The sequence below is a fragment of the Dreissena polymorpha genome, chromosome 7 (genome assembly GCF_020536995.1).
Source record: "Dreissena polymorpha isolate Duluth1 chromosome 7, UMN_Dpol_1.0, whole genome shotgun sequence".
Taxonomy (NCBI): domain Eukaryota; kingdom Metazoa; phylum Mollusca; class Bivalvia; order Myida; family Dreissenidae; genus Dreissena; species Dreissena polymorpha.
This window is the reverse complement of record NC_068361.1, coordinates 72,827,046-72,837,991: the sequence shown is the minus strand read 5'-3', so window position 1 is coordinate 72,837,991 and position 10,946 is coordinate 72,827,046. Positions and strand designations below refer to the sequence as shown.

The 10,946-nt window shown below is 32.0% G+C and overlaps 1 protein-coding gene across 1 annotated transcript; it reads right to left on the bottom strand.

Moving 5' to 3' along the window:
- Window positions 1-4,017: 4,017 nt before the first annotated feature.
- LOC127838955 (uncharacterized) lies at window positions 4,018-8,738 on the bottom strand. Its single transcript, XM_052367090.1, has 4 exons — window positions 8,608-8,738; window positions 7,441-7,604; window positions 7,046-7,098; window positions 4,018-6,467 (listed from the first exon to the last, which is right to left on the bottom strand). The coding sequence occupies exons 1-4, from the start codon at window positions 8,668-8,670 to the stop codon at window positions 6,331-6,333; spliced, it is 417 nt and encodes a 138-aa protein (XP_052223050.1). The 5' UTR covers window positions 8,671-8,738; the 3' UTR covers window positions 4,018-6,330.
- Window positions 8,739-10,946: the final 2,208 nt, after the last annotated feature.

The following is a 10,946-nucleotide window of genomic DNA, read 5'->3' as shown; positions in this document are numbered from 1 at the left end:
TCGCATTTCGCTCCTGTAAAGTTTGCAAGAAAACTACATGTCACATCAGTTGTATTACATGATCACCAACTACATCCTAGTGAACACAACTGTTCACATAATGAACCATACTTACCCGGGGAGAAATTGTTGCATTTCGCTCCTGTAAAGTTTTCAATACAACTACATGTCCCATCGGTTGTATTAAATGATTCCCTTCTACATCCTGGGGAACACGACTGTTCACATAATGCACCATACAAGCCCATTTTGTATGTGGAACAGGTCGTTTCATTATAACAAGAAGTACAGCATGAATTGCATCGATTATTGCAATTTTCAGAGGGGCTAAAGTAACCATTTTTACACTGGAAGCAAGTGTTCGAGTGCTTACAATTGCAGTTAATTGATTGACAATTTATCAGATATTCACATGATAGACATGTGTATCCCGATTTACAGGTAAAACATAATGTCGCATTTGAACATTCTAGACAGTTGGTTGGACGGGAATGGAATAAATAGTCTTTCTTGAAATATCCGCTCAAACAAGAATCACATTTGAGAAAATTAACGCATGCACACCGATTTTATTTGGTTGAATGATTACTGTAATACAAACCATCATGAAAAAACACACAAGGTTTGATTTAAAAAAATAGAAGTACAAATTAAATTCTTTGTTAGCCGTGATATTATATTGAAATTATTTCTAAACTATTTTGAAAGATTATACTATAAATATAAATAGAATAGAACTAGAATAATTTGTTTTAACTGACATTCAACTGTGATAGGTACCAAACATATTACGTTTAACCAGCTTCAAATCATTTCGATTTTCTGAAAATTAAGTATCAAATAGACTGACGTTATACATATGCGCTTTAATATTCTATTGAGGCTTAAATTTGAAAAATGATCTTTGATTAATAAAACTTGTAAATATTATGCATGTAATCTGTTTTTCTTAGGTTTTAGTTATTTTATTTTACTTGTATTCCAATTGCGTGTGTTTTTAAAAATGAACAAAGACAAAAACTGAAAAAAGGTAAATGATGTACATAATTGATTTACATACACAATAACCAAATAACCATCGGTTTTTATTTTATTGTAAGGACCAACTAAAACATGTAAGCACTATAGATTGAGGATAATGCACTAGAAGCAAAATCTTCAATATTTAGTTTGGCAATAAACGCTTTCAACTCAAATGCACATCATTCACGTATCCGTTCAACAGACTCTTGATATGTCGAAATAAATACCCATTGTTCATTCGTCGACATGCACGCAACAGAGGATTTTAAACTTCCTAGTTAATAAAATACACTTAATACGGACATATGTATATCTTCAGTTGAAATGTTTATATAATGATATGAACTTCATATAATATAAATGTAAATTCACCTACAAAAAAGCGCATTCTTAAAAAATAGTTTATATATTAAATATTAATGTCGTAAAATTCGGCATCATATTTCGCATAGAATCTTCGCGTAGTTATATTGGAGTTTTACTTTGCATTTAACCACTTGCACCAAATAACAACTGTTGGTTAACAAGTCTTTCTATCCCCGTTATGTCTCTGTACTTTTTATGTTTAATATGTTTGTGCTTTGTAACTCATTCCATATAAATAATATATTTGTTTCTTTATTTTTTATTGCAAGTTTGTTTGACGTTAATTTACGTTAGACATGCAAACAGTTGAAAAGATTCATTTGCTATCTTCACCTGCTTTTAAATTGTCAATGGCCTCGTGACCTACATAGTTACCTATTATATACTGAGTTTAATATAGATTTGCTTTAATTGATAAATGTGTGTTTGCTAATTTTACAAATGCACTAAGTATTCGAAACATAATATATTATAATTATCTCATCTAGTACATGTTCAAATTTCCTCATTTAAATAACGTTCGCTAAAGCTTTTTGCGCATAAAGCGTACATGTCGATTTAGTCAGAGGCCGCCGTTCAGCAACTATTGCTTAGAGAAACTACGATTTGAAGGTACCAAAACGTTTGGATTCACAAGTGTGTTGTAGTGTAGATTGATGTGAAATATATGAATTTAAAAATTGCTTTAAAATTACACCATAAGTAATGAATATAATTGAATGCGTTGCACATTTCCAGTTAAATGAAGCGTTCGCATGACATGTACGATTCGTCATAAGATAAAAGTGTTCGTCACATGGAACACATTTGTACAAACATAGTTTTGCTACGGGAACAATACAAATAAAGTAACATCATTTGTAAAATACAACTACAGAAATTAACAAAATGCAAGCACGTAAACACACTTAATATAATAATAACCGATATTCGTAAGTCATGTTTACGTAATTTCAATTCGATTTCATTTTTATTTGCGTGTCAAATTGCTAAATATCGGGGTTTGTTTCTTTAAAGCGGACAATAGCGGCAAATCTTTGTCAAACAGGTACTATTTTCAATGATTTTAAATGATGCAGTTAATTTTGTTTAAACCTAATTGCGACATTTTATATGGGAATTACTTCGTTAGAAGGATTATCACTCGAAGATATTTTCCATTTAAAGATATTGGAGGGTTGATTTGAATTAAAGATTTTTTCTTATTTTATTTAGATATTCATTTTAATAAATTATAGATGTTGATTATTTTGAAAACAGACATATATTACTTAATGTATATAACAACCGGATTGTAATCTTTTCATTGGAAAACTTGTCCTCATGTAGTGGCGTTAAATTGTACCGCTTAACAACTTATAAGGGGAAGAATATATCAAACTTCGTATGTAATAACTTAAAAAATAAATGTCCTAAAACACGACCAAGAGACTCGGCAACTATGAAACAAACAAGAAAATGATTTAAAAAAATTAAATCACTGAAACATTGTTTGCATTTGTAAAGCTCTTTTTATTTTAAACATAATATTATCGTTTACCATCAAGATTTAATACAGTTGTCAAATATATTACATTTGTTCATGCCTTTCGTTTTACATAGTTTGAAGTTGTGCACTTATTTGAACTGCTCAATTTTAAGCAATATCTTCAGCCGTCTTTATGTCATCCATCAGACCTTGAGTCATCTGAGAAATAATCATGATGTCGTTATCCACATGTTGAAGGACTTGCAATAACAGAGACTTCGTGTGACCTGAATCAAACCTTTATTCTATATAATTGATATTGATTTTTTTTAATTAACATTTATACTCGATTGACGTTGCTTTAAACTAGGAAAGCATCGTACTTTTAATCATTATATAATAAACTTCATTTCTTAATAGTCTCATAATGCGTTATATACTTCTTTGAAATTCCAGTATTGTTGCTCTTTGACTAAGCATTTTTATCATTTACTGAAATTAACTTATTTAAAACTCTTTAAACTTTTAAACTCTTAGTACCAGACCATGGTAGAACATGTGGGGCTTTGGATCTGAAGAAAACAAACAATTCCGTATGTCCACAAAGGTATCCTTACCTGCTACTTCTTCAACAGTGGCCACTTTGTCAGTTAGCCCGTGCGCCAGTGCGGACATCGTGTTGGCGTCGTCATACATGTTACGCAGGAGTATTTATTAAGAAAAAATCCATATTTTTTATAATTTAAGCAGTTTCTTTAGAGTGTGGAGATAATACATATATATTTATTCTTCAGTATGGAATCATGTTGAGAAAATAATCATTAATCTATTAGCGATGCTATCAACTCTGTTTTGAACAATAACGATGTTTGATGGGCTATTCCCTCGAGAGAGATTGCCGACAACGAAAATATTTTGAGACCTGCATTCTCAATACGCGTGTATCAAATATTGACATATTTCGTGTCTATTTGATTTGGTCCAAGTATTATGCAATCTTCCACAGCATAGCAACCAGAATAAATAAAAAATGTAACTAAATACTGTCGTATTTACACATCTTACACAAATAATTTACGAAAAGATCTCAAAGTTTTACATATTCAAATATATTCTAGCTCATAGAGTTTATTTCAAAGAAATGGAGACAAATCCGGGTGTAAACTATTATGTTTGTTATTTGATTGCCCTGTTAAAAATCATACATACAACAAGACAACGAGAACAACTTAATAAACCCTGTGAGAAAAATGAGTGTTTAAAGAAATAATCATTTCTTTATAAAATAGACTGAACCATTTAACAAATCGCCTAAAGCACATGGTCCTTCGCGGAATTTCTTTATAGTACATAAATACAAGATCGTGCAGAAACATCAATCAATTTTGCATTTCAGATGAGTTGAATTTTTGTGTTTTGAATGAGGAATTTATTATTGAAATAACGCGAATTCATGTCATTAAACGTGTATATGAAGAAGTTTAAATGAGAAAGTTAAAAAAACGTTTGTATTGTTCATGAATATCAAATAAAAGTTATTTGTGATCGACGCACATGTGTTTTATTTATTTAATACATGACATGTAACAAATGAACCTATCTATGTATACCCCATCTAGTGTTTGTTATCGCGCAATGGCACGTTTTTGGCAGATAGCATACACGATCTAATTACTTTTTGTTAAAAACATATTAAACGTTGGTGAATATAAAACTTTACTAAACGGTTAGAAGAAGTATAACACGAGAATAAACAAAATACTTCTTTTATCAAATGGCAAATTTTCCGTGGTACAGCAGAAAACTCATTAGGAAAAACATGATATGAAAATCGTTGGGATATTGGTCCATTCAGATTCTTTCATACGTCACATGACAATTTTGTTTGTGCATCAAATAGAGAGTACACTTGTTGTAGATGAAATTAATTTCAATAATATTTGGTTCCATGCAAAGCTGTTAAATTAATTGTAAATAAATTACCTCGTTTATATTAATGTATTGGTTTAAGATAGCGTAAACCAATACTTGGCATGGAAATCGAACATTAGGTAAAAGATCATGTTGTTGAAATAGAAATAACAAGAGGTGTGTTTGTCAGAAACACAATGTTCCCCTACTGCGCCGGTTTGATTTATTTATTTTTGTTTTTGATTATATCCCTTTAAAAAATATTACTTTTCTTTGTAAAAATGATCCATACCTGTCAAATAATAAATATAAATTATCTCCCTTTAAAGCTTGTTACTTCCCTTGGATTTGTGTTTTTGATCTTTGACCTTGAAGGATTACTTTGACCTTGACCTTTCACCAATCAAAATGTGCAGCTCCGTGAGAAACACATACATGCAAAATATCAAGTTGCTATATTCAAAATTGCAAAAGTTATGTTAAAGTTTTCGGACGGACGGACTGACAGACAGTTCAAATGCTAAATGCCACCCTACCTGGGAGCAAAAAAGCATTGATAAGTATGAAAACATCCTGAAAAATTGCTGATTCCTTGAAATACTCGCGGTAATTAACATCAACGATCAACAATCAAGTAATATATTGAAGAGAATCGAATCACACTTCGTCGTCGTAGTTGAAATAATCAATACGGCCTCAACGGAATAAACTGATGGATGCAACGAAAGAAAAAGTGTAGCTCTTAACTCTTTCTTTTTGAAAAACACATATTAATTTCACTATTTTATACCATTATTCATAACAGATCCGTGATAACGCCGACAGATAAATTTGCATATATGCAATGTGAAAAGTCGGACCCAATAAATTATGTCTTGGTATATCCAACCGTCGATTGTTTCAAGTCGGCGCAAAATTTACGGCCGATTGGGTTAGTGGAAACAAATAAGTTTTTTTTTTCTTACGCTTCATGTCATATTTTTGGAATGCAATCAGTATACATGTATCACCTATTTTTTGCATCTAATTGAGTTACCTTATATAAAAAACACGCGACAGATATAGGCATTCTCAATTATTTATGTATTAACCATGCAAGGTTTATGCATGTTGAAAATATAGTTAAGTGTAACATGAATTTTTGTAATTCCATAATCAATAAGAATATATTTACAAAGTGTTTAGTCATTTTGAAGGTTCAGAGTTAAAAATGTGATGGATATGTCTGCCATAATTATAATTGATGTTTTTGAGACGATGTGTGTTTAATTGTACATGAGAGGTCTTTAAAATATTCGAATTCAAAGCATGATATCCATCAGGGTATCCAATAACACTATGAGGAAGCGTTTTGCCTAGAATTCCAAATAGAAATCGGAATATTAAAAAGGATCGTTTTAACGATCGTAAACATAACCAGGTGAAAAAAATCCGACAATTTGTGTTTATAATCTAAGCAAATATTTCCGACATACCATGCTTTGAATAGCTAAATATATTGTTCATGAATCATTTCCGATCAGTCAATATTCCGGCATATTATATTGTCAAGTAACCACTGGCTAGAATCGATTGTTAGCGACCTCCTCCGCTATGTCAGCCTCATCACTAAGGCCGGTTGCCATATGCTCCAGTGCGTCAGCATTGTTCTTCATGTTTCGAAGGATCCTGGCCAGCAGTCCACGCGGAATACCGGAACCTATACAATATAAGAAGACAATCATTCAGACACGTAATAGCATCCAAGTTGATATGTTGAGTTTCGCAAATCTTATGCAATTAAATGAAGTTTCGCAGAATATGTTATGTGTGAATTAAATAATATCATATGAACTGACAAGTGTGTATCCCGCTACTTACAACTCACAATCGTTTAGATTGAAAATTTATTTAAAATAATGATCGTTCCAATGCGGTGACCCCAGAATAATTTACATTTGTAATATGTGTCTGTTTTGGTTTCTATATTGTTAACCATGTACTACTAGTTGTATGTTCCGATAATTATCGCTGAACTAAGTGTGATGTTTTGTATGCATTTAAACTGTTAACCCTCCCCCTCTTTAAACTTGGTATTGATACTTCCTTTGCGATGGACCCAGCTGTAATAATTCTTTTATGTGTGATGTCGTATCGTATACTTTGTATGTCTTTGTATAGGTCATTGGTCATTATCCTCCAATAAAAGACTAGACAGTGTAAACCAGGAGTGTATTTATTCCTTTTATATGGTAAACATACTACATGTTATTTGTTAAAAGTATGAAAAAACCTTACTGTTTTGCATCGATCCCATTCCCGCGTTTTCACAAAGGCAGCGACAATCATACCTGCATCATTCATAAATATGTATTATGCACAAACTAGCATAACTTGACCGAAAACAAATTTCATGGTTATGAGAAGTTATTTATAACGCTATTGAATCGGTATAAACAATCGGTCTTGATAATCATCTGAGGAATTGAAACTGAATTATCACGGGCAACCTTCAAAAATTAAATTTAGTTCAATTTCAGTTTACCATCTGATTCAGTGTATTGTTTCGTTTATTTATTGCGTAACATTTCAGTTATTGATTTGGTAAATAGAAACGGTAACATGCATGTGGACGTTTGTTTCCTTTTGAAGATTCATTTGTTAAATTAAGCATTATTCACAAATACACGCACGTATGATAAGCACTATAACCAGCGGGACAGGCATCGCAAGAGCCACAAGGAGGCGCCGTTCCGTTAAGGTAAATTGAAGCCTCGGATGAAGGTCCTCCGTCGTTTTTCATAGTAGACGGATGTGGTCTAGTTGTACTATAAATTTGAGTGGTGTTTTGTGCTTCCTGTAAAGGAAATTTCACAAAAAAGAATATTATTTATAGTATTACCAAATCGGTTGCGAGACGATTATATTACGAATAGCATACGCCTTTTGACGTAGAGAAGACAATCTGGTGTTTAAATCCATAAACTGGTATAACTTTCAATGACCTCTGACCGATACTACTACTACTACTACTACTACTACTACTACTACTACTACTACTACTACTACTACTACTACTACTACTACTACTACTACTACTACTACTACTACTACTACTACTACTACTACTACTACTACTACTACTACTACTACTACTACTACTACTACTACTACTACTACTACTACTACTACTACTACTACTACTACTACTACTACTACTACTACTACTACAACTACTACTACTATTACTAATACTACTACTAATACTACTACTACAACTATTACTACTACTACTACTACTACTACTAGTATGTGACGATTAACAACGTATTCATCTTTAGCCAATTTGTCTCTATATAATCTAAAATATTAATTGTTTTTAAAATATTGATTATTGGACCAGGTGGACGTCCATGTTAACATAATTTTACTCCTATCGAATATGCGAAGCATTTTTTTATATATTATTTTTATGTAAGGTATGATGTTAACGCTTTACACGGTATTTCTCAACATTATCATTTAAAATATTCAATATGCTCACTCGACACCATGATTATGTTAACGTTACGCGAAGACACACTCTTTTAATTTGACACAAAGGGAACATCCAGATAAATGCATGTAATCGATGCACGAGGCATATGTTTATTATACTTTTACTTTGAAGTTAAGAAATGTTTCGCTATGATATATTTTACTTGTAATCAGCATGAACAGCATCAGCATTTATAGCATCAATACAAATTATTCGCATTGAAACGTTTTCATTAACCGATGCGCACAAAATATCTGATATAATTAAAATACCAACGACGCTTGCTACGTTTGTAAAGTCAGTTGTAGTTTTGTATACTCACCAAATTTGAGAAAAAAGATCCACAAGTCACTAGCGCCAAGACGAGAGATGAAGCGGCGTACATCTTTAGTTTAAAATAATACAGGTACAGGGCATATGTGCTTTTATAGCAATATTGGACATGGCGTATATTATCACGTCAATCACAAACTATATATTATCTTACATCAACGTGGAACTTAACTGTTACCGTGAGCACTTAACAACCGTTTAATGCGTCCAGGCAACACACTAAGTGGAATACAAAGAAAGCCTGCGGTGTGCATGTTGTACCCTAGTGATTTAATCTTATAACATAAAACACTTTTAAGTTGATAATGCATTCATTATATATTACAAAGGCGTTTGTTTACGGTTTCTATAGAAAGGCTAACAATTTAAGTGTAATCATTGATTAATAACTTAAAGAAAACAACTTCTATAGATACGCACTGCATGACACTTTATTGTGCATGGAAACGTTGAATATTTTAATCAGTATTTAAATATAATTTGATCATAAATTTATTTTGGATGTAACAAGTATTCAACATGCTTCTCAAAACTAAGACTGGGAAACATATGAAGGTAATTTATTTAAAGACACATCAACCAATACATTGTACCTCTTACTAAAACCAGACTCATATTATATTTTTATTCCCCCGAAGGTGGGCATATAATGATCGCATTTCCATCTCTCTGTCTGTCCGTCTGTCTATCCGTCTGTCTGTCCGTCACACTTTTGCGTTTAGGTTTCAAAAATTCGCATAACCTTTATGTCACTTTAGATATAACCTTCATATTTGGTATGCACGTGTATATGGACAAGGCCTTTCCATAAGCGTGCAAAGTATGACCCCCTTGTCCTTGAACTTAGGGTCCGCGTAAAGGTGATGAAATCTGCGCTTAGGTTTCAAAAAAGCGTTTTTCGGGGACATATGTCTTCCTATGGAGACAGCTCTTGCTTCATATTCTTAAAAACATGGAAACAACAATAGCTTAAAAATAAATCTGGATTACGAGTCATTGATACGAGTATTGTTTGCTTTTCAAAAAAATACAAAATGAATAAACCGTATTTGTTTACATGTTATAGAATTTTGACATTTGTAAAATGTTAAGCGCCGTATTTTACAGGATCATTAGAATTTATTAAAATATAGTAATGTATCTCAAGAAATGTGATACACATGATAGGGGATTCAAACTAGTATCTTCCTGTATACAATATGATAGAAACTAAGATGTTTATTTTGAGCATCATTATTTTCAACCTATCCTCCTGAGAAGTTGGGTCATATCAGCTTGTTCCATTAGTAATTGTCTCCCCAATTGTAATCTCCGTGGTTGTTGACGTCTGAGTTATTATTGAAACAGGATAGATTGTCTCATTAGTTGATTCATCCGGAATTGAGTGTTGTTGACTCCTGCGTTGTAATTGCATGATGGTGATGAAGCAATTCAACATTAATGCTTGTTCTAAGCGTCGTTCGATAGGTTGTACAAATGCGTCTAAGAAATATTTCAATCGAAACTTACTTTCATACATCTATTCGTGTATATTTGAAAAGATATATATAACGTACAATGTTGATACATAACTGAGTGCGGGTGTGATTTAGTTTTAAGAATAGGCTTCGAAAGTAAAATGAATAACGTAATTGGTACATGCAGGTTTGGTGCTGCAACATGTCAAATGTTATGTTAAATGTATTCCCTCTTAACACATTTCAAATCATTTTATTATCATGCTAATGTATAATGTTGAAAATTAAATGTTGATCACATGTTGATTATTTCCTCATACGGTTATACACCAAATTACATTGCTGAGTAGTATATTCTTACGTCCGTGTGTAGTTGGAGTATTGGCATCATGAACCAATTAAAAATGTTCATATCTTTTGTTCTGATATGTCATGTGAACAGTTGTGTCGATTTTTTCATAAAAAATACCATATGAAACATCGATATTTACGACAGGTTTAATACCGTTTACGCCATGCCTTCCAGAGAGGAACAATATGTCAATAATTCAATTATGAAGTCATTTTCTCTTTTACAATTTATGATAAAAACTAAATACGGTTTGTTGTTTGGATTCAATATATTGAATGATACAAGTAAATGTATATTTGAACGTCATGTTTAAACTATCAGTTAACCCGGTCTTCAAAACCTTGAGCTTGATGAAATTTATCAGTAAATTTCAATTACATACATTACTTGTAATCTGCAAACTTGAGTCACACATACAACTTTATTTTGTGTTTAAAAACATACCTGGAATTATTCACTTTTAAACACTGAATGGCATGTATTACTTTTATGATTGCTCTTTTACTTTGCATCCGTGCT

What these genes read in the sequence shown, in the direction of transcription:
- LOC127838955 (XM_052367090.1), bottom strand. Translation starts at nt 8,670, where the DNA reads ATGTACGCCGCTTCATCTCTCGTCTTGGCGCTAGTGACTTGTGGATCT. An exon ending in GATCTTTTTTCTCAAATTTG is followed by an intron (nt 7,605 to 8,607) that starts GTGAGTATACAA and finishes TTTCCTTTACAG; the next exon opens with GAAGCACAAAACACCACTCA. An exon ending in AATGGGATCGATGCAAAACA is followed by an intron (nt 6,468 to 7,045) that starts GTAAGGTTTTTT and finishes TATATTGTATAG; the next exon opens with GTTCCGGTATTCCGCGTGGA.